Genomic DNA, 24,463 nt, shown 5'->3' with positions numbered 1-24,463 from the left:
ATCTCATAGCTCTAAAATCATGGTGTACTCTTCTTTTTAAAAAATCTATGTGGAAACTTTGGTCTATGATCTCTATAAAAAATTTGGTTTTGTTTTCTATTTACATTGCGTTTGGTTTTTAAGATTATGCAGGTTTTATAAAGCAAATTGAGAAAAAAATTATTTTTTCTATGATGTATAACAATTTAAAATTCTGGTTTATGTTTCTAACAATATAGAACTGTACTACAAAAAAAGAGCAAAATAAAGAAACAAACAAAACAGAAACAAACTCATAGATAGAGAGAATGTTTTGATGTTTGTCAGATGGGAGGGTGTTTGTCGAAATGGGTGAAGGGGAGAGGGATTATGAGGTAAAAATTACTAGTTACAAAATAGTCATGGGGATGTAAAGTATAGCTTAGGGAATATAGTCAATACTATTATAATAACTATGTATGGTGTCAGATGGGTACTAGATTTAACTTTGTAAGTTATTAGAAATGTTTAATCTCTATGTTGTACACCTGACTAATATAATATCATATGCTAATTGCAATTGAAAATAAAAAATATTTTAAAAAGACATAAAATATAAATTATTTTTGATAAATCAGTCATTCTTTTTTTCCATAAATCTAGGAAACAAAAATTTCTCTTAGTTTCTCATTTAATGTGCTTTCTTCCTCTTAGTTATGTAAAACTTCCAAAGATATAAACATCTCTATATGCAAAGAAGCAGGGTGGCAGTATATGGGATGTCTTACATCTTTCAGTTCTAAAGAAAAAATTTTGTAAATTTATTTTGAATCTGCTGAATTCTAAAAGAAAGCCAATTTGAAAGATTAAAAAATATAACGTAAGTGACCATACTATCTTATTTGAAACTAATAAGGGAATATAGTCAATACTATAGAATTCTAAGTGGAACTAAGATGATTGGAAAGGAGAAGGAATAACTCTGCCTTCCCTAAGCTTTGACGGTTTGAAAGTAGATAAAATTTGACAACCCCAAAGAGAGAAGAAGTTTAATGTGTCTTCCCACATGTCATCATGTTAAAGATCATCATAGAGATTTAAACTCGTCCATATCCCTAGAAGGTAGAAAAACTTAATTATGATATCATTCTTTTTATTTTCGCTTGCCTCCCCTTTCTCTCCCGCCCCGCCACATCTTCCCAATTCTACTGATTACTCCTGCCCCTTATTGGTTACTTATACCAGATCCTCAGTGATTTCCTCCCCACAACCATATATCTAGTTCTCTTTTCTATATTAGAAATCTCATAAAATATAGGTTTTGTATTGATATGTTGCTCTTTTTTTTCCCCCAGGGCAAAGAAAATACCCAGAAATGTGTTCCTGATATTCCTTGCTAACTTTAACCCACTGTGTAGATCAAGTTAGGAAATGGTGAGAACATTTTGGGCCAGACCATGATGTGTTAATGCTGACGAAATGCCCACTTCCTGAGGATTTTCACGTAACATTATTGTAAATTTCTATATGTCTACGGAGTCCTTTTCTCTAGGACTATGGTCAAATGGGTGTGAGACTGGAAATTTTGGTTACCTTCAGCCTGGGTAAATTGACATGCACAGAAAGCAGTTTCTGGGTTCTATCAACACAATGTCACTGTTTCCCTGAATTGATAGATGGGGCTGCTTGGACTTTGCAACCTGGCTCTGGTTTTTTTGTAGCTGCCACTCTCTCGACCCTCCCATTCCATTAGTGCTGGAGGCTAGCTTTGGCCTCCTGCACTCTGAGAAGAGAGGGTAAAGATTTTAACTTACCCTACAGCAGCCACAACACTGACAGTCTACACACACCGTCCCCAGGAGACCATTGACCACCTGGATGGCACAGAGCAGCATCTGCATCACTGCTACAATGAGCAAGATGGAGAAAAGTGTCAGATTCCAGGAAATCACGTGTTCAGGCTCTCGGCATTTGCTCCATAAGTCTTTGTCACTGAGATAATCCCTGCAGGAACATGAGAGAGGAAAAGTGACATCTATAAAAAGAAGATAATACCCTAGAATCGGAAGACATCATCATAATTTTTCTTTTGCAATACTCTATATCCAAAATATAAGCTCAATAAGAAAAAATATCATAATTTCAACACTTTAAAAAACAATATGTAAAATTTTTATTGACTATATATTATGTGTTAGACTCTGTTCTACACACTTTACACAAATTCATTCATTTATTTCTCAAAGAAAACGGATGGTTCTTTTCTTTCATTTCACAAATAAAGATATTGAAGCACGGAGAAGTTAAGTGACTTGCCCCCCTAGGTCACACAGCTACTAAGGGACAGAATGATTTTTATGAGCTGACCAAGAGAATGAGTAAATTCAATCAATATTTATTATAAGGCCTGGAAAATGAAGACACTTCAGGAGTAGAATCTCACACATGTTCATGACTTTTATCCCACCTACTGTCAGTAGAGATCATTTGAACTTTTGACAAATTATCTATCAAGTCTACTGGCCATCTGAAGCCATGTAAAGTACAACAGTGTCATATAGTTATAGAGAAGAGCTCGATCTTTTTAAAGGCCTAATTCTAGCCTTAAAAATTGAAAATTAAAAAAAAATTGTGAATTTAACTGTATTTTTGTTAACATATTCCACATGCAAAAAGATTTAATTAATTAAAAGCAATAATAATCTGTTGCCTTAATATATATTTTACAAAGACTTTAAAATGGAGAAACTGCTTAATATGTTTATAAAATAAGTATATTAGGAGTCCACTGCAATATACAGGGCAGTTTATATTGAAGAAATGTGAAGTTACGCTATCTGTGATGGAGAAATGTGTAGTTATGCTATCTTCAAGACCAAAATAACAGTAAAGTGGGTCAATCTTATGGATTATTATCATTCCTTCTCACATTCTTAGAGTTATAAATTGGTATTCCCCTCTTCCTTTGTGCACCCTCTATTCTCCCAAGGCCTCAGTGGGAAATTCTTCATCTGGCTATTAAATTAAGTTGCCTTACGGTTTTTAGATCTTTTTGATAACTCTTGTTTCTGATGAATTCTCCAGTGGATCAGTACACACTTATATAAGGACATTCTGTATTAAAATCCAAAAAGTCTTTGCAATGATGGAAGATACCTTGGCATTTAATAAAGCAGAAGGAATGAAACTACAAGCATTTCGTTCTCGATTTAAATATAAAACGTTTATAGCATCGATCCACCTTTCCATAAGGCACAGGTTCTAGCTGCTCACTAGCTGTGTGACTTATCTGTAAAATGGGACTAACATTGTCTGTCAAACCACAGTTATTGTGAAGATTAAATGAGTTAATACTAGTAAAGTGCTTAGGACAGTGCCTAGTGTGTAGTAAGTGCTCAATAAGCGCTAGTACTGTTATTGTTACTTTACTTAATCTGAACTGTCTGATTAAAGGAAAGGGCCTGGTATTTTGGATTCCAATGAACTTGGGTTTGAACGCAAGCATTCCTCTTTCTAGCTGTGTATTCTTCATACAAGTTACTTATCCTCACCCCACATCTCCACCGGAGCATCAGTTTCTTCATCTATTAGACAGGCTGAGAGCAACCTCACAATTGCGACAGTTCACTGAGAGAATATACCTTTTGTATTGTTCTATGAGAGTTCTTTTTGGTATTTATTATTTTTAAAGTCTTGTTCTGTTCTGCATTTTGCCATGTAGTTTTATCTATCTTCACAATTTTTAAACGTGATGATGACAAGAGGTTATGGAGAGACAGTAGTTTTCAGTCACCTTTTGTAAAGAAAAGACCCCAAGATGAAGTGACTGGCAATCCTGAGTTCTTTCCCTCTCCTGAAGAGTTTGTACAGTGGCAAGATGACAGCCCCTCCTGGTGGTGAGATTAGTAAAATGCTCATGGGGGAACTTGGAAGCAAGGGTTGAGTTTGGGTGCCTAGAGCAATCCTCTCAGCCCCACTCCTGCTGCTGCCTCACCCTTCACAAACCACCAGGATATCCCATTCCCGGCCCTTCTTCTCTCCCCGCCAAACTCTCAGGTTTTGAGACTCAGAGATTGCGGCATTGATCGCTGCGTCCAACTCTCCAACTTCCGGGGAGAGGGGGCCCTGAGTTATCATGGGCCTGGTAGCTAAGCATGTTTCCACATTCTGTGAAGCAAGAGGAGCTGAGGCAGTGTACATAACTGCAGTTTACTCCACCGCAGTTTTAAAGCACGCCATTCTCGCGAAGGACACTTCCACGTGAGCTGCAGTAATCCCAGCATCATCGGAACAGAATGCCATGGATTCCATGCAACTCACTTCTTGCCAGCATCTAAGGCAGCTGAAGGAAGGAATAGGGGGGCCCGAATGCTTGCCTGGCCCACTCTGCCTGGTAATTCAGGTGCCACCTCTTCCTCCGAGACAAGAGTCCTGATGCTCCTCCTGCCCTTGGCTGGCTTTGGTATCCCTTCTGTGCTTCCCAGCACTCTGTGTCGTTCATTGATTGTCCATCTATCTTCAGTGTGGGACTGCACACTCACCAGAGCAGAGACCATGTCCCCTACCTCTGCCCCCATTTCCAGCACAGGGAGTGTGTTCAGTAAATAACAGCAGCTTTTGTGTATTGTGATCTGCTCATGTGCCAGGCACTGGGCTAGCTGCTTTATGTCACCTTCCCCAGTCCTCCCAGGAGGTGGTGCTTTCCTTGGCCAATGCCTGGCATGGAGTAGCCTTCAGGAAACTGTCTTTGAATAAATGAACATACGGCCGTATGCAGATTAGAAATTGAATCTAGAAATGGAAGTGCCTGGATATGATCCTAGGTCTGACTGACTCCAAAGCCATCCTCTTAACAATTACACAAATCCCTCTATAGTATATTCGAAATATGATTTATTGATGAAACATATAAATGCCTCTATAATAGTGTGTCAATCAAGGTTTACTTATAAATGTGATAAAGAGATTATTCTCTGAATCTGAATTAAATTACAAAATCATTATAAAAGCATAAGTTACCTGCAGCAATACTTAAAAATAAAAAAAAAGGAGTCTCCTATTCCCTAAAGTGAGATAATGAGAGCTGGGCATCCATCTCATAGCATCACAAGCAGCATGTGAGTGTTCCTGGGGGAATGTTAGGCCCTTAACGCCAGACATATACAACAATTGTACTGCCTTGAAATGTTACTTAACATCTGTTGTGTTTACTTTCTCCCTTTTTTGTTTGGCCATAGATTTACTCTAATTGATTTTAAGTTCATCAAGGATAGTATATCATTCATGTAACAGAATAAATAGAAAAACATATTTAGTAATGCCTTCATGGTGTTAGAAATAATAGAAGCAGGGTCCTTGAAAGAAGATGTAAACTGTAGCTTCACAGCCACACCCTTAGGTAGGAGAGTGTGAGGCATGAGGGGAAGAACCTCAGGAGATGGTTCAGCCTTCTGGTGTCTAAATACTATGCTCAGGCAAGCCAACCCCATGGCAGAGGGGACTCGACAGTCCTGTGTTAGAAAAGAAGACTTTCACAGTAAAGCAAATACAGTTGTGAATCACTACATGTGATATGAGGATATTGGAGGCCTTATACTCCTGTTTCACTATAGAGTAGGGTAGAAATGGTATTATATATGAAACACTTGTGAACAAACCGAGACCTCAGATCATAACAGAACGAGTACTGACATCTCTCCCATCTGAAGCCCATTCTGAGGTTCTTCAGACTCTCATTGTAAACTAGTAATAGAAATGAGTTCAGAAATTGGTGTCCTATAGGTTTTCTAGGCATAGACCCATCATTCATGTGCAGCAGGACCCAAAAACCATATACCCTGATCCTCTAGTTGTCAGTCACTGTGCTCGGTGGATGGGCTGCCATGGTGAACAAAATGGAACAGTCCCAGGCCTTGTAGAGGTTAGAGTCTACATAGCACTATCTAATAGACTGTCTGTGACGAGGGGAATGTCCTAAGTCTGTAACATTCAATACAGTCACTACTAGCCATCTGTGGCCATCGAGTGCTTGAAATAAGGCTAATGTGACTGAGGAATTTTTAACTTTATTTCATTTAAATGAATTTAAATTTAAATATCTACATAAAGCTACTGGCCACTGTATTGGACAGTGCAGTCCAGAGGGAGAGGATGTGTAATGCAAAAAGGCTGAGACTGGAAGTCAAGATGTATGAATTTGAGACCTGCCTCTGCCCTCAACCAGCAGTGTGACTTTTAGCAAGTCAAACTGGATAAGCCTGCTTTGTCATGGAGCAGCTTCTTCTTGGGGTTGCTATGGAGATTAAATGATAAATTTGTGAAAAAAAAGTCTTTATAGACTACAAAATATCATGGAAATTTGAAGTGTTATTTTAATGAGATCTGTTCACATTAACTCTCATGAAGAATCTAGTGTTTCCAATGTCATTTGCACCTTAAAAAAGTCCTTTAGTTATAGACCATTCAGGGTATTAGTGAGAGGCTTTAAGGTTTGTTAGTGAGTAATTATTCTCGTTTTCAGTCATAAGATTTGCAATGGAAGCCACTACTCTCTGTTTGTTAATATCATTAGTTGCCTCCTGTTGCAGCTAAAATTTTGGATGCAAATGGTAATACCACATATCACCACAAATCTCCTTTGTTCAGGCTAGCTGAAGAACCCTCTTTCATTATTTCTCCTGATCTCTGTCAAAATAGCTGTTAGAGGTGAGGTCTTGTGCAACTTCACTTCACTCAATAACTCTAACTCTGTTCAAAGGAGCAACATGCCTGAAACTTGTAGAATCAGATGACAGTGTTGTACAGTGCCTCCCCTTTGGTCCATTTACCTGCCTGTGCCCCTTGTGGTGACAAATGGGCATTGTAGGAAGTATCTTACCCATTGTGGAAGGGATAGCCCCATTCATTATTGTCCATGAGACATTTAGGACCCTTCTTGATTGAGAAAGCAGAGGTGATAAATGAATATCCAGCACCCAAGAATCCAATCACAGCAAATAGTATGGAGGCAAACATCTGAAAAAGGAGAAAGACAGCCAGGTTCTCGAGGTGGTCCACAGGTTGTACTCAGCACACCTACCCAACCTGTTGTTGAGCATGGTCACTACAAGAACATTACGAGGTAGGAAGTAGTGTTTACAGGACATAGGGCCTGTGGGGTCTCCTAGAATGATTTTAGGATCACATGGCAGGCAGGTTCTGCTTATGAGAAAGAGTAGATGTCTAGAAATTCTCCTCATTGGTCATAGTTACATTCCTTGAGGTCAAGACGATTGAGTTCAACCTCTCTTCCATGTGGTGGTAGACTTTAAAATATCTGAAGACATTAAATATCTTAAATAAGCATATTTTATATTTAACATCTCTTCATCCTTTCTACCCTCTAAAACTTTTCTCTTCTCTGGATTAAATAAGCCCAACATTCCACTTCTTTTAAATGTTTTTATATGACAGAGAGATTACTTAGTGAAAAATAGATTGTACTAGTATTTTTCTTTTTCATTTATAAAATTAAAAAAATTAGGCAATGTGAAAGGCCGACACAACCCTAGAGCCCATCCAGATGAACTCTCTCTTACAGATGAAAAAATTAGGTCCAGAGATGCAATGTCCATTCTAAACGGTAATAAGAAACGAACGTGAAAACAATATTTTGGAAATAGAGGTGGAAAATTATCACCTCTATTACTATTACTTTGGGGACATGAAAGTGTAGTGCAAAGCACATGATTTTAAAGGTCAGCAGACCCAGGCTCAAATCTCAGCTTTGCCACGTTTCTCTGTGCGATGACTCTAAATAATGGATGCTTCCCCAGAATCTTAGTTGTCTCGTCTATAAAATAGGCATGAGGAAGCCTACCTAAAGCTCTCCTGTGAAAATTAGATGCGCTAACCTAAGTTTAATGTCAGATACATCCCTTCTCCCTCCGTGTAGTACTAACAGTCTCATCACAGTATACATTTGGGGGTGGGGTTTGGGAGTGGAGAGAACCTGATTGTGCCTGGGCAATCAAAACCTATGTAATCCTGGAATTCCACTTTAGGTCGTATTTGTTTTCAAATCACATATAAATGTATCTTTGGAGCAACTTTCCAGACTGAGCTTAGGTCCTAGGTGCTTTATGAAACCTTGTCTGAATTTCCATGTAGAACCTGCCTTTCCCTCCTTCATATCTCCCACCCCAGGTACTCTGACTGTGTATAATTCTATCACAGCACAGTGCCTACAACACATTAATGTGTAGCTTTCTAAGTCTGTCATCCCCAACCAGAACATAAACTTCTTGAAGCCATGGATACAATGAATTACGTGAAACTAGTTAGGACATTGTTCTGTTTTTCTTCTTCCTGACTTATCAAAGGCACTGGGTAACTACCTTTTGGATGTTTTCAATGACTAAGGTATTTTGTTATTCATTACTTCGATTTTTTCCTTTAATTTTTATGTTTAAGGTACCCTAAATTCACTCTCACCATCAAGAACATTTGTGAATAGGCCTAAGAAATACTACAAACATTTTTCAGAAGGATGTAGTTTAATATTCATTTATATAAAAGGTTTGATCCAGTGTAACAGATACAGTTTTTACAATTGTGTTTTTTGGGGGGAAAAAAATAAGAACATTTGTGAGTATAATTTAGGTCAGAAGTAAATGAAAAATTTTGGTCAATTTATCATGTTAGAGCAGGCTGTCTCTTTTCCAAAGGATGTCTTGTTGAATAATTTTGGAAACTGATGAATTACATAAGGTTAAATAGGTTTCATTCCAGTTGTACTTCTTTGTGATATGCTAATGTACGTGAACTTTCAAGAAGGGGACGTACTATGTAAGCAGGAATGTAAGAACATTATTAGCTCTCAAATGATCCCTCAGAAGTAAGGGAACTACCTTAGAACTGACTCTTTATTTTATGTCAGGTAATAGGGCATTTCCTCAAATATTTTATTTGAACAACTACGTACTGTGTAGGGAAGACAACCCAATTAATTTTAGATGACAGAATTGAATACAATTTTTTTTTTTAAACAGATTTCTTAGTTATTCTAGGAATGAGGACTTCACAATTTCTAGTCTTGGCTATTCTGGCTAATAAGCCTTTTAAAGGCCATTCTGGATGAGCACTCTTAGTGTTTACAGTGTGGCGGATCACTAATATATGCCTGTGAGAGGAATGTTTGAATATGGCTTTGTCTCCTGTAAATCGATATTTGTGACAAGGAGTGAAATTTCCATTGACAGCACCATACATGGACACAAAAGTGTTGTGTCCCAACTGATATGGAAGAGAAGAGATGTGCTGTGGGAAACCTTTGACACTCAACAGGTGTCTTTAGTCATAGCAAAGACATCGATGTAAAGAAGCATGAATATATTAAAAAAATATGTAAGTGGGGGAGTCGCATTTCAAAATCAACGTATTAAAATTATTTTATATTTTAGACAACATGTGATTTAAAATATGCACATATCGCTGAAAGTTTACATATTAATGTTAGTCAGGAGCTTTTTTGAAACTTTATGGGAAACTAAGAGTTGGTTTTATATTAATCATTGCCTTGTATTTGGGTAGATGTGGTAATTTGCAGAGTTTTCAATCTTGTCAGAGCCTATAATTTTTTTCAGTGAGTTCACGTAACAGCACACTTTGGGAAATGCCGCTCCAATTCTGTGAAAGCTCACCTCGCCAGTTCTCTGTCTCTGAGCCACCTCCACGCTCCAATCAAATTGCCATTCAGTTAGACATATCTGGTATAACTCTAGGAATGGCCAGATTGTTCCAGCACAGCGATTGAGAACTTACACTCAGGTCAGTTTCTTCTAATGTTGCTTCTTGCCCTTTCAGAGCAAGGCTGAGTGGTCTGGAAACATTTGTTGGCATGTGGCCCTTCCTGGTGGAATGGGTTGTCTCAGTGAAAAATGAAGTCTAGGCGGAAGAGTCTCTCACATCTTAAAAGGAGTTAAAAATCTTCGAAAGTCATAATTTTTACTAAATAAGTGGTTAAACATTTTTACAATTATATTTTTACAAAAAAGAACATCTCAAAAACCACCTAGTGCAATCTTTTCACTTTCTAACTAAAAACACAAACAAACAAAACACAGCAATAAAACCTCTACTCCTTGAGAGCCTTAGATGCATTATCTCACTTAATCCTCTCAGCAAAGCTCTGAGGAGGCTATTGTAATCTTCATTTTTCAGCAGGAGACTGAGCCTATCAGACATTAAGGAAATTGCTCTAAGTCAGAGAAATAGGAAAGCGGTAGGACGGGCCACCTGTTTCCAAAGCCCATGCTTGGAAACTTTCTCAGATCATACACCTAGAAGGTGGCTGCACCAGACCAACAAGCAGGGTCTCTTCCCTTCAGCCCAGTGTCCTGGACCTCCACCCCTTCAAATACACACATCCACCCATGCCGTACTGCCACTGACACCAGATACTCTGTTATTGGCAAGTATCACTGTGAAAGACATTGATTCTCTCACGGAAATAAAAAGAGCATATAAGAAAAAACATCTTTTTGCTTACTTGACTCGAGTTCTGATTATTAGTCAGAAATCATGAGACTATCGGTTATTAATAAATAATAGTATATACATTTGGGATTATGAAAAAGAAAGATCATATTTACAGGAAGGCAGTTTGAAAGCCTGAGACCTGGGTTCCAGCCCTCTCAGCATCACCCAGGTTCCCACCTTTCTGGACTCAGCTTCCTACGGTAAACAGAAAAAAAGTTTGGAGGGAAAAGGTTGCAGGGTTCTAGAAGGTCCCTCCAGCTTTTCAACATCTGCTGGTTAGTAGTGAGAGCACCTGTGTGAGCTGAATCAAGGCTTTCGCTATCACTCCTGGGGCATTTCAGCAGGCAAATGTTTAAAGACACAGAAAATGAGTATAAATGCAAAACATTCCTTATTTTAGGCAAGTCGAGTAAATGAAAAACTAAATTAGTATGAAATACTAATGAGATGATTTTTCCCTTTACCAGAGTGTCCCCGCTGTAAACACTGTCCAATGAAATTATATGAGTCATATACGTATATATTTTCTATTAACCACCATTAGAAAAGTAAAAAAAAAATATACATATAGTTATATTTTCTTTAACTCAACATATCTAAACTATTATCATTTCAACATGTAACCAATACAAACACTAACAGTGAGATATCTTATACTCTTTTTGTACTAATTGCTTGAAATCTAGTGTGTATTTTATACTTATGGTGTATCTCTTTTAGATTAGCCACATTCTACGTGTTCAATAGCCACATGTAGATCATGGCTATTGTATTAGACAGTATATTCTAGAACATTTGAAAATGAATTTTTGGTAGTAAAAGTTTTAAAAATGTATGGATGTGGTCTGCTCCAAATTTATGATTATGATTACTCTCAGCAGGGAGGGCAATGTGATGGAAGAGAGAAACGTGGTGATTCTCAATTGAATCAATAATGCGTTGTTTCTTTATAAAATGATCTGAAGAAAATATGGCATTGGGTTATAACTTCATAAAGCTATACTTGGTATATTCTGTTTTAATATTCAAATTTGAAATAGTTCACCTTAAGATGATTTAAAAAAAACACCCCAAACTGATTTTTCATAACTTTTCCAGATGAGCCACATGAAGGAAGGTACCTTCATGTTGCTTCGCTACTGAGTGTTTTAGGTTCAGAAACCTTAAAAAATTGCCAAATTATTACTCATAAATATCATTGGTCTTAAAACCAGTATCGAATAACTTAATTTATCATGGGGTTCAATACAAAATTTTTCATGTAAAAGGAAAATTATTGAGATCAAGTTGAATATGTTGGAGAGTAGACACTCTACACTGGTGTTTTTGGAAAGTAAACAGGCAAGAGGCTTGGAGTATTTTTGGGAAGAATTACTGAGAACAGAGGTAACCTCTGTAGTTGGGTGTGGGGGTGTGGTGAGAAGGGGAGCCAGAGTTTGGAGTCGGGAATGGGAGACTTCCTGTAGTCTTTGTACTGTGGAAATGCTTTTCCTCATTTAAATGAATAAACAATAAAGAGGGACAGACACTACAGTGTAGTGGTCAAGGGCATGGGTTACAGGCAGACCCATCTGGGTCTGAGTCCTGGTTCCTTTTTTATGGCCTTGGGAGGTCAATCTCCCTGAGACCTCCATTTACTTTCTGTAAAACAAGGCTCAGTAATAAGTACCTGCCTGAAGAAGATCATAATATGTAAGATAGCCTAACCAACAGTAAACAGGGCATTGAAGGTACACTAGAAAGCCAGATAACTCCAGGTGGGTGGGCTACTAGATAATGCCCAGTACTTCACTGAGAGGATACCCAGAACTCTCTTGCCTATTTCCAAGTTGTGGATAATTTCCCATATCATTAGCAAGTACTTGATAAATGTCATTATTATACTGTAATATTTCTACTATCATATCCTTGCACACTCTTATTTTCCACAAATACAGAGAGTGTAACTCTGGGCAGGAAAATAAATTAAACAGGCTACTCTTTTATGGTTTGTTCTGCACACCTACCTGTTCTGTTCACATTGCTAAAGAAATGTGTCCATGTATATGCTATAAACGTCCCTTGAAATGGAAGATAAAAACGCGCTCTAATCAGATGCCCTCTAATCTACCACTCGTCAGCTATAAGACCTCCCTCTCTGTCGGGCTCTGGAGGCGGATGACTCGGGAATCGGACTCCAGCTCTGCCACTGTCCGTGGCGGGTCCTTGGGCAGGTGTGTGCTATGTCTGCTGGACCAGACGGAGAGGGGCTGGGAAGGAAGGAAAAAGGGGTGGTTTGGGGACATGACATGGTTTTTAGACTTGGATAGTGGCAACATGTTGGAGAAGCATCTCTGTTGGGCGTGGAGGTTCTTCGTTAGCCATAATTGGACGAGATATATAGAGATTCCTTGAAGTGTTTTTTTTCCTTAAATCATTAAAGTCCTGTGTTTTCTGTCTCAGCCAGGCTTGGGAAGTGGGTAAGACATTGGGTTGGGAAGTTGTGGTCAGAAAGTTAATGTACATGTGCCTCAGTTTTCTTGTTTTAAAAACGGGATGTTTAATGCCTAGCTCAAAGGGTTATGGTGGGAACTGAGCCTGGTTAAGTAAGGAAATCACCTGAAATCCCTACTCAGTATTCATTTACTTCACTCACCCAACAAGCATTTATTGAGGATGTGTCTGCAATACCCCAGGCATATGGTACAACTCTCTCCTTTCCTGAACATTGTGGACAAAAAAAAAAAAAAAAAAAAAGGGGGGGGGGCGTTCTATGGAAAGTAACCTCACATACTGATCTGATTGTCAGTTCCCAACCGGGCATGGTGGATAGTGATGCCCCAAGTCTATAACATCTTTAGTGAAAGGTTTTAAGCCAGCCCTGTCTGTTGTACTTGTGCATATAAGTCAACACACCTTTGAAATACCTGAAATAATACTCCTGGAAGGGGGTATTAACTCTCGAGACAGCACAGATCTTGTTAACTATCCCGTTATTCAATGCCGCCTTGGTTTCTCCAATCTTCTTTACGTCCCCTTCTTAATTTCAAATGCATAAAAGAAGCTTTCGAGAACTTGTTCTCCAGCATATGTCATCAGTTTGGCTCAAATAAACTTTTATGAAAATTCTCTATAAGTTAGGATATTTCTGGTATTGACAACACTAACGTTTGCAACATCTTGCCCCAAACCTTGCAATGTCCTTATGAAAGATAGCAAGCGCCATGATCCATTTTACGGCAGAGGATTTCGAAGCATAAGGAAGTTTTAGTAAAGAAATAGTGTTCCATACGTTATTTTTTCTTTCAAGATTATCTATTAATTCCAAAAGAACTATCTTCTTGAAGTCCCTTACAACTGGCTGAAATGCTCACTCCAGGAGTGCTCACACAGGAGGTATCCCAAGGGGGCACTGATGAGCCAGGCAAGGGAAGAATTGCCGACTTTACGATGAAAACGCTCCTTTATGATCTGTCCAAAATCTTTCTTCCCAACAGGTCTGTCAACCATCTGGTCCTGTCTATGGGTAGGGTGGGCCTTTAACAACTGAAAATGATTTAAGGATGCTGAAATGCCCGCATTCCCTTTAACATCACCTTTATCAATCTACCTTCGGTCCCATTATTAAAGATACTCTTCAAGTGAAAGCCAAGGTCCTCAAAAGTCTCTTATTAAAGCACATACTTTACATGAATGAGTTGGTGAAAATCATTAGCTGTCCCATTGGACCCTGAGGCATCCATTTTTTTAAACGATTAGAGGGCAGGAGACCCTGACCGGCCACATATAAGCTGCCAGGAGGCCGCTGAGAACCTCCAGTATGGGAGGAAGAGGTTGAGACCTAAAAACAAGCCCAGTGAAGGTTTTCAAAGCCCACCATGGAAGCCACCCTCCTCTCACAGTTTTTGCCCCTGGACACACTCTTCTCGGCTTTCATTTAGTCTAGTTTTTTAAAGAGTGCAGACCCCTGGGGCTGGCCTTCGGTCTTGCTCTGCCTCAGAGGAGAGCTTATCTCCATTTTCCAGTTTCACAATGAAACTTTCAGTTAGGTGATCTCAAGATTTTTTCCAGCTCTACAGCCACCACAGCCTGCTTCTGCTATTGATTTTTATAGCCTGGTTTTACTACCCAAGGAGAGGAAAGAGAATGATGCAGCTGACTTCTGGGAACTACTCTGGAAAGACAGCAAAGAAGAGAGGCAAGAGAGAGGGGCCAGGAAAGGATAGAGAGCAGGGCCATAGAGACAGCAGCAGGATTTAGCCCTGCAGCTCACGGGCCTTTCTACCCAGCAGGGTTTCTTACACAATGCTTCACAGAAGCCCAGTGTTCCTCAAAGGCCAAGAGGGGAATGCTGTGAATCTTTGGAAAAAATTCAAGTCTTGTAGCATTATAGCACTGATCGAATTATCTGCAGCTTTTTTCCTATTGTCTGACAAATGTTTGTAAATACCTTTCTTAATGTAAAATGATTATCTTTGTTCCAGAGCCTCAGAACAATAAGGAAACAGGGTTCCAAAGCAGGAGCATGGACATAAGAAGAGATGAAATACAGCCATTTGCAACAACATGGGTGGACCTCGAGATAATCATGCTAAGCGAAATAAGCCAGACAGAAAAAGTTGAAAATCATGCGGCACCACTTATATGTGGGATATAAACCTAAAAGCACCAAATGAACAGGACAAACAAACAGAGGCTCATGGACATGGACAATAGACTAGTAGTTACCAGAGGGTGGGGGGGAGGGAGGAGGTAGATTGGGGGGGAGAATTTAAATCATTTCTTCAATTAAAAAAATAATAACTGAATTAATTAATTTTAAAAAAGAGAAACTATAGGAAGTCTCTTAAAAATTCCTCAAAAAATAAAAAAATAAATAAAATACAGCAGGGACATGGACTCAATGGCTGTTAGAGGCTTTGTTTAGGGTAGGAGCCCTAAACAAAGGGCTCAACCTGGCCCTGTGTAGGCCTTTGTTGTGCTTAAACGCAGACCCAGGAGTTCTTAATTTTTAAGTTTTGAAAAAGAAGTAAGGTTCTAAGAGACTTTTAGTGAATTCTATTTTTAAAAGTTGGCGGCTGATTAACAGGCAAACTAAAAACAAGACATATTCCTGCTGGCCACCTAGAGTGTGGTCGTCCTTGGTCCAGGGCTCACCGTCCTGCCGGCACTTCCCGTTTTACCTTCATGTTTGCCGTATCAATATAATTGAACTCTTAATGTTTTTTCTTCAAGTCAACTCTCTATTTTATTCATTTATCATCATGAATGAAAAACTAGAATCTTTAGCAAACATAAACCCAACATTATTGAATTCTTAGTTAAAGTTGCTTGCATCCCTGGAGCTGGAGACTTGTTCCCTTTCTTTGAAAGAAAGATTTGTGAGGGGTTGGAAATAGGAAAGATGTCTTTCCATCAAAATAAGATTTTTTTTTTGATAGAATCAAAGTGTTGATTTGAAAATTGATTGAGAATTGAAAAGGGAATAACTTTCCATGTTATTGAAAAATATAGCACATCTGTGTACCTGAGAGCATGTCCCAAAGTTGGAAAATTCTGGTGTGGTCCAACTTCCTCATATTACAGATGAGCAAAGGAAGGCAGAGAGCAGAGACTTGTCCAGTTACAGAGATGGGTCCCAACCCAATGTCCCAGCATTCTCCCCACTCCCTGGAATGGTGATGCCTAATCTCTCTGTCCACCTACGAAAAGATGAATGGCTGCATGAAGCAAGAAAGGAAACAGAGGTCCTGAAGCAAAATCCAGGGAGACGCGGGGAAGTGCTGGGGGCACTGGGGTAGTGAACCTGGCAGTGGCGTGGATGGGGACTTTAGGGGCTCCTGGAGAGAGGAGGTTACCACCTGTTATCTTGTCCCAATCCTCCTTTACAAATGAGGCAGTTCAGGGCCAGAGAAGGAAATGACTTGTCCAAGGCCTCAGGGCCTCTTGCCACCGAGGGGAAGGTCCAGTTCCCATCGCTGCCTTCCCAGCCTGCATTCTTACATGGCGCCCCTGTAGTTTTCCAGCTCTGATACCCCTGCTTGTTTGTAAAATCTAGAATGGTACTCGTATCCTACAAGTATGAGGGTGCTGCTATTTAAAATGTACTACTATTGTTACTTTTCACCCACAGGAAGATTTCCATTTTCATCCCTGCACCAGCTGTCTGCAGAGTCTTGTCTGGGGCTGGTTACTGGTCTCCACTCCCAAGATACCCAGCACAAGGAGACAGTGCACTCTACAATTCTGGTATCTGCCCGCCCCTCACCGCCCCCGGTAACTCACCGCAAATCGGTTTCCACATCTCTCGCTGACACAGCATCTGCAGCAGTCACTTTCCCTCAGGCCCAAAAACAGGTTGGCAGGGAGAAGCACCTACCAGCAAGAGAAATACCTCAGAGTGAGCCTGAGATGTGAAGCGAGGCTGAGATGTGACTGCCTGGCTGAGTGAGAGGCTGTGACTGTGATGTAGGATTGGTGACCAAAGGGAATGGGAAGAATTAAGAGAGCATGGCTGATGCGTAGATGAGTGTTACTGAGTTTTAGATGCCTTTTGTTAAATGCAGTTTAAGTGGAGCATGATTTCAAGATTTGACCCCCTGTGTTTCCACTTAGATGTTGGGTAAAGAAAAGAAAAAAACACCTGTCATTAATTGTCACAAAAAGTCAGTCTCTATTGAAAACAGGACAAGAAATTATTAGTGCAAAAATGGAAGAAGAATCCCCTGACAACTGCTTCTCTTTGTTGTTTTCAATTAATCAGTTTACTAGAAAGTGTATTCGATCCCACACCCCACACCCCAACGTCATGCCCCAGCACTTTCTTGTTAGAATAAAGAAATTCGTTGTCTTCATTTTGGGTCATGGAACTTAACTGACCCATGAAAAATGCCAGCCCAATTTTAAATTACCCAGTAAAGTTAGTGGACACGTCTTTGTTGGATCCTAATAGAGAGGGAAAAATTAAGGCAGTGATTTTTCATTATACAAGACCTCAGCTTTTGTTGGCAACTAAAATCTTCCTTGTCAATAAGTACCCAGTTTTAGAAGGATTGGATCAAAATTTCTTTTAGAGGGATTTTAAGGCTTTCCTACTCACCAAGACCCCGCTTCCCAATATTCCTCCAAAAAACCAGACCTCTTCTGAAAGGTGTTCATTGTTGTCTATCACTTTTCCTCCAGGGAAAAATAAGAGGATGTTAGCCAGGAAGCCAAACACAGTGAGGGGAATGAGGGCACCCCCCAGGCACTTGGCACAGTTTCCAGTGCACATGCTGGGGCAGTACAGGACAGGTCTGCGATAAAAGGCCCTTCACTGCCTCCTTCACGGGGTATTATCAAAGTTATCAGCCAGAGGGTCCTAGTAGATGTTCCCAATTCATCCGTATTATGGAGCTGAGAAGCAAATCAGCCTGTGAACTGTCCGTGGAGCTACTTCAACTTCTCAGATATAGCAAAACCTCAATTGTGATGGACATTTATACATTCTCCCTGATCTGAAGCCCTTTTTACTTTTTATGAGATTACGTTCAGTGCAATCATTTTGCCATGGAGACTAATAACCTCTGTTAATAATCCACCAGTGTAGACAAGACACTTACATCGTTGGAATTGTACACAGGGCTAGAACAAACAGCATTTGGAACTACTGCACCTTTAACCTGACAGTGTTCCTGCCCAAATAAAGAAATATTTCCCCTGGGCTCTTTACAAATCACTGTTTAATTGAGTTACATCCTAGCTAAAATCATGTCTCTGAAGTACTTAGTGGTCTACAGTGCATCTTTGTCTTTTTTTTTTGCTCAAAACCTGGAAAGCAAGAGTTACCCAAAAGAGCTTCTGTTAATAAGAATTAATGGTCTGGTTGGGTATTGCTGAGCTCAGACCTATAGGAATTCTTTAAATGATAAAATCAGAATAACTATTTTAGTGCCTGATTGCTATATTTCTATACTTGTTACTCCATTAAGTTCTATTGCCTTCCCTACCTGATGTGGTAGAATTAGCAAAAACAGTTTTCCCAGTCATCTTATTCAGCTACATCTTCCATGCAGAACTAAAAACCTCTACCTTCTAAGGGTAAAGTAGAGTTAGTGTTGGGTAGAGGAGAGGAGAGATACTGGTGAATAGACTGGAGGCAGAGCAAAGTTGCAAGAGCAGCTAGAGAGTGTAGGAGGCAGTAAGATGGATGGTTATTGGAAATTTTGCCAACTGCCAGGGCATGACTCAGTTACTAATTTGTAATACTTAGTGTCACTGAAGAAGGTCTCTGTCAGGCCTAGACCAAACTCCACATTAAGCAGTGACTCTGCTTTGTGCTCACCTTATGAGGGACTATGGGTGAAACAGGGATCCTGCTGGTTCTTTGCTAAGAGGCTAGAGGTTGGAATTAAGAACAATAAGATTTTATAGGCAGTATGGTTTTAGCTAAGTGAAAAGCAAGAAACACCATTACTTGTGGTGAGTCCTGTCCTACAATGGCATTGGCTACCCCTCCCAAGGAAGCAGTGGACAGGATTCCAGAGAAGTCAGATTGTATGGATGCTGAGGTTCTTACTAAAGACTCTGTGAAATGTGCACTGGTTGCTCTATAGAGATACTTTTGGAGATCTCAGGGTTGGAGTGTGAAGAAAAACAGCAAATGCTTTTGAACATGCATAATATACTGAACACAAAACTTCACACCCTCCCGTGAAGAAGAAATCACATTCTCTCTACAGCTGATAACCCTCCAGCTCAGAGAAGTATATCATGCAAGGTCATTCCAGCGTAATAAGGGGAAGCTCAGGTTGAAATCGAGACTGTGTCAGCAAAACCCAAGCTATGGTCTTCCTAGCAGATTTTCCCTTTTGGAAATTAAAAACATCATTTTTTCCCCCAATATAAACAATAGAATACACTATGCATGCAGTATTCGGATACAGTGAAACAAACTTCTGAACAACAACAAACAATTGTATTTTTTTTTCTCATTACAAGGCACTTTTTTTTTTTTTCCTTTTGTAGAAAAGTTAGCTATACAGACAAGTAGAAGGAAGAAAAGAAAACCCAGCTCTGTTCTCATTCCCAGCAGATAAGGACCGTTATCACTTTACTGGCAATTGTTTCCCAACACTCCAAGCAGATGCTAATGAGCTGTATTTATAACCCACCAATTTTGCTGGGACGTTTGGAGACTAATCCCTTGCAGGAAGACAAAGGTTCTACAATGTAAGGGCTGAGTTAACCACAGGAGATGCCGCCTTTGGGGATAGGCAGCTCCCCGCCTTTTTTCCTGTTTCCAGGTCCTTTTGCCTCTAGAAGTTACCAGATGGCATTTGAATAACACTGAGCAACACAGTCGTGATATCCTAGACTTTTCAGACTATCAACTAGAGTTGACAGTCTATATTATCTGAGTAAATGGATAAAAATAAAGAATATAGTGGAGGACAATTCAGTTCTCTCCCAGGATTTTTAAGAAGATGTGGGACATGAATAGTGGTGAGAGAGAAGCCTGAGGCTGTTTATTTCTTGTGTGGAGAAGGAGAAATAATGAAAGACAGTGAACCTTTTGGAATGCCCTGACCACCTGAGACTTCAAACACTTGGAGAGTGACTAACTCGTTTATTGTTCAACTGTTCCTTTAAGAAGGAAGTGAAACATCTAATCTGGAGAAAGGAGATGGTGGAGGAAGGGAAGGTTGGTGACATTCACTCTTAGGAAAGAGTAGGGGTCATGGACAGACTAGACAATAGAGAACATTTTGTGAGATTCTGGGACTCTTCTTTCTCTTTTTTTAAAAAGAGATTTATTAAAGCATCTGATTACAAAGATGGAAAACCATACAAATTAGAAACATGCAACTGTTATCTTCCACAGTCAAGTTAAAGTGTTATATATTTTTCTGTTCTCATAGCTGAAAACTTCAGATGGTATACCCAACTCACTCACCCTGAATATTCAATTCATCCTTGCTGAAATTATCCAGGACAGCAGATAATCAAAATACAAACTATTGTATAACAGGCAAACAATATCAAGACTGTGTCACCAAAACCCAAGCTATGGTCTCCCTAGCAGATTTTCCCTTTTGGAAATTAAAAACATCATTTTTCCCCCAATATAAACAATAGAATACACTATGCATGCAGTATTCGGATACAGTGAAACATACTTCTGAACAACAACAAACAATTGTATTTTTTTCTCATTACAAGGCAATATAGGCTTTTTTTTTTCTTTTGTAGAAAAGTTAGCTATACAGACAAAAGTTAGGTGGTATAGAGTTTATCGACAAAGGCAGAATTTCTTCAGGCAGGTATGTAAGGAGGCGGTGGTCTTTTTCAGGCATCTTCACTGCCATTTCATAAATTGGCCAAAACATACTGTGGAGGTGCTTCAAAGGCAGGGTATAGAGCAATCTCTGCTGTGTTTCTGTTGTTGATGTATTTATTACATTTTCAAACAAAGTTGATTAGGTAAGCCTTCAAAAATGATAAATAAGGCAAAGAACACAAGAACAAAGAACAGGAGGTTAAGGTCCAATGCCAAGAGGTCATCATTACAGGAAAAAATCAAGTAATTGATCCAGATATTCTTTGATTCTTGGCAAATTAATGAGAGAACTGATAGCTACTAGGCAACTGAGAACTAAGTTAAAAAGTTCTTAACAGAAAAATGGAATAAGCCAACCTACTTGATAAAAATTGCTCCATATACCAGCATTGAACTGATTATAGATATAAGAAAAGAGAAAGCAAAAAGAACACAGGCATTATCAGCCATCTTCTCAGACGAATAGTAATGGTCAATGACCATACTGAATGTTGACAGCTGGCATTGAGTTTGGATGAGTTACCTCCACAGTCAGAAAAATTGCCATTAATAGGTTTACCACCATGTTCCCGGTCCCCAGGATGATCATCCCAGTGCAGACATGGCAACAGCTGCAGCCCTGGGAGATGTAGAACCAGTCACTGTGGCTCCTCTTGAAAGTCAGGGGCACTATTGGGAATCTCTCGGGCCTTGTTCTTGGTTGGGCCTCTGACAAAGGCTTTCTTCCCAGGAGATGAACCCAGATAACCCTGTCACTGTGTCCAAAACCAAACCACACATCTTTAAGCCCACTCCTGGAGCCCCAGCTGGCTCCTTTGCACCTGTGTACTGAGTGCCACTGGGACTCGTGATGCCAATACTTGATGGTTTGCTGTTTGCTCTCTGTTTAGCAGCGAAGCCCTTCAATCAAAAAGGCTAGAACCCTCCTTTTCAGAGACAGCAATGAGGAGATGATGTGACTGAGCCCCACTTTGGGTCCAGTCCTGTAAGAAGACGATCTCAGAAGTGAGATCAGAGGGCAGCTCAGGAAGGGACAGAAAGACAGTAGGGAGCCATTTGGGAAGAAGGAAAGAAGAATGCAAACATGGTGGCTGACATTCTGTACTTCACCCTCTGGGAAGTTTAACCACAGGAAATTAAGCAGCAGGAAGTCCAGAGGTTCCTCCCTGTGATGTAGGTACTTCATTCCTGAGACAACAGAGCATGGGAGTAGATGTTTTTCAAGTGACTCTGATCACATGCAAAAAGCATGCCCAGTACTTAGGTGAAGCTTACTCCTATTTGCTAGACTTTTTCACCCTGCAATTGATGAAGAATCATTAATTCGGTCTAATGCAATGCAATCAATGAATGTGTTCGAAAACACCCATGATGTGTTCAACAATGTGCCGAGCGCTATCCTAATGAACAGAATATATCTGAGTGACTTTGCCCTCCACAGTGTTATAACCTCTTACTTGTGACAAGAGACAAGAGAAATCATGATAGAGGTTAAATGAGTTCAATGTTCCTTGGCAAAAACACTAGGAATAGGTTCTTCTGCTTGTCTTAGAGTAAATCACTGTCATGTATTCAGTCAGCACCAGGTGTTACAAAGTTCAGGTCCCCATCTTTGCTTGCCTAGATTATGGAACAGTTTCTGACAAATGATTTCCAGAAGGAGGAAAAAATAATAGAAAACATCAATGGACATTGCATGTAACATGAAAAAGAGCCATTTTATAAAATTTTTATAATGTGTATATAGATATCGGGTAATAATGCAACATATTTTGTTTACTGTAGGTCTCTAATCAAAACATAAAAATCAAAAGCATTTAATGAAAGTTGATAATTTATAAAATGAAAGTTATTGATCTTTATAAAATACAAATCTGATCTTATATGCTCTTGCTTAAAGCCCTCAGGAGGCTCCATGGCCATCATTTTAATACGAGTCTTCCATAAGAGGCAGAGTCCTGGGAGAGGCTGGATGACAACAGGACCAAATGGCCTATAGAGTTAGAGGACATGGAGCCCACTCTTAGACTTTTCTATCTCAGAATCCCACCAGAGTTGTCATCCATGCCTAATAGGAGACAACATTTATAGAGCACTTGTTATATGCCAGGTACTGATCTAAGGGCTCTGTATTACTAACTCATTTAATCCTCAGAGCACTCCAATGAGGCAGCAATCCAACAAGTATTGTCCCTATTTTACAAATGAGGAAACCAAAATGACTAGCAAATGTTCTGGTTGTCTATCAATGTGTCATAAACCACCTTAAAACTTTGTATTTAACCCAGCAACCATTTGATTATAAAGCATGGCTTTGTGAGTCAAGACTTTGGGTAGATATGTCCTGGGAGATTCTTTGGGCCCAGGAAGATCGGGATGATTTGCTTTTGTTCAGCTAGTGGTCATATTGGGCTGGTTTGTAGAGCCCAAGATGGCTTCACCCACATGCCTTGATGGGAATGGCTGTAAGTATGGGCTCAGCTAGGCCCCTCTCTCCCCTCTGTAGTCTTAGGGCTCTCCATGTGTTCTCTACACCCATATAGTTGATTCAAGGCTACAAGCAATGAGAAGTGGAAGCCACCAGTTTATTAAAGGCTTGGGCTAGAAACTGGGTCAGGGCCAATTTTATCATATTCCTTGGGTCACAGTTGTCACAGAGTCATCTTAGAGTCAAAGGGAGGGGCATAGACCTCATCTCTTGATGAGAAGAATGTCAAAACTTTGTGGTCATCTTTAACCTGCCACAGTGATAAAGGTAGGATTTGAACCCAGAAATCTGACTCCAGCAACTGCACCCATAAATACCACAGTGCACTGCCTCGATAGCCTGAACCTGATATTTACTCTTTGATCAACACAGAGAGGGCTGCCTGCATGCAGTTAGCTTCAAATCAAGGGCCTTTCTCTGGCACAAGCTGAATAATTTGGATAATTCTCTCTATTTTATATAGTTGGACACAGCTTAAATTGAGATTTGGACCTGGAGATTTTGCATCATTAACACCTAAAAGTCAGTATCTCTGATTATTTTAAAAATCAGAATGAGCAAATACAAGCATGCCCTGCCTCATGACTCAGATGCTGTGTGGCTTTCTCTAACACAGGTCTCAGTACAAAAGGGCACGACTTGACCTCTCAGAGAGGCATGAACCCCAGCTGATGAATCTGTCCCAAGAAATCTGCCCAAATATTGATTAGTTTTAGCATTCTTTCATGTCGCTGTGGTTATAGGTGAAAAATTAACTTTCGATGAGAACTCCGTTCCCACCCACACCCACTCTCCACAGAGTAGAACATCACTGAGGTTACTCATCCTCTTTTTAAAATTATATACACTCAAGGATTCTAAAGTAGACAAGTTTAGAAATTCATGTCTTGGTTTTAAAAAGCAACACAATTTAACACCACATTTGTTTTTCATATTCATAAATCTGACTTTATGAAATTATATATTATTCTTTTGTTCTATGACTTTGCACAGCTATTTTCCCAATTACTTTAAAAATTATTTTCCCCAGTTATTTTTGCTTTAAAAAATTTATAAACATGTTAGAAAATGAAAAAAACAAAAAGAAAACAAGAAAAATTTGAAAAATAACAAACATCAAAAGCAACCGGCTTAAAACATTTATCATGTCAATTAACTTTTGTAGGGGTCAATTTTCGCTTTCATACATTTATTCTTTTAGC

General features: G+C 39.5%; 1 protein-coding gene and 1 pseudogene across 1 annotated transcript; both read right to left on the bottom strand.

Annotated features, from left to right (window-relative positions):
* Positions 1-650: 650 nt before the first annotated feature.
* TM4SF4 (transmembrane 4 L six family member 4) lies at positions 651-18,095 on the bottom strand. The gene is made up of 5 exons (XM_039855064.1): positions 17,555-18,095; positions 16,741-16,830; positions 6,836-6,972; positions 1,773-1,962; positions 651-1,073 (listed from the first exon to the last, which is right to left on the bottom strand). Exons 1-5 carry the CDS (start codon positions 17,726-17,728, stop codon positions 1,056-1,058), a joined length of 609 nt encoding a protein of 202 aa, XP_039710998.1. The 5' UTR covers positions 17,729-18,095; the 3' UTR covers positions 651-1,055.
* Positions 18,096-20,748: 2,653 nt separating this feature from the next.
* Positions 20,749-24,271, bottom strand: LOC120596587 (lysosomal-associated transmembrane protein 4A-like; annotated as a pseudogene).
* Between the last annotated feature and the right edge of the window lie 192 nt (positions 24,272-24,463).

Source organism: Pteropus medius, unplaced genomic scaffold (genome assembly GCF_902729225.1).
Source record: "Pteropus medius unplaced genomic scaffold, Ma_sr-lr_union100, whole genome shotgun sequence".
NCBI lineage: Eukaryota > Metazoa > Chordata > Mammalia > Chiroptera > Pteropodidae > Pteropus > Pteropus medius.
The sequence above is the reverse complement of the archived record's forward strand: the minus strand, read 5'-3'. Positions and strand labels throughout refer to the sequence as shown.

What these genes read in the sequence shown, in the direction of transcription:
- TM4SF4 (XM_039855064.1), bottom strand. Translation starts at nt 17,728, where the DNA reads ATGTGCACTGGAAACTGTGCCAAGTGCCTGGGGGGTGCCCTCATTCCC. An exon ending in TATTGGGAAGCGGGGTCTTG is followed by an intron (nt 16,831 to 17,554) that starts GTGAGTAGGAAA and finishes TCTTGCTGGTAG; the next exon opens with GTGCTTCTCCCTGCCAACCT. An exon ending in GATGTGGAAACCGATTTGCG is followed by an intron (nt 6,973 to 16,740) that starts GTGAGTTACCGG and finishes CTCCTTTTTCAG; the next exon opens with ATGTTTGCCTCCATACTATT.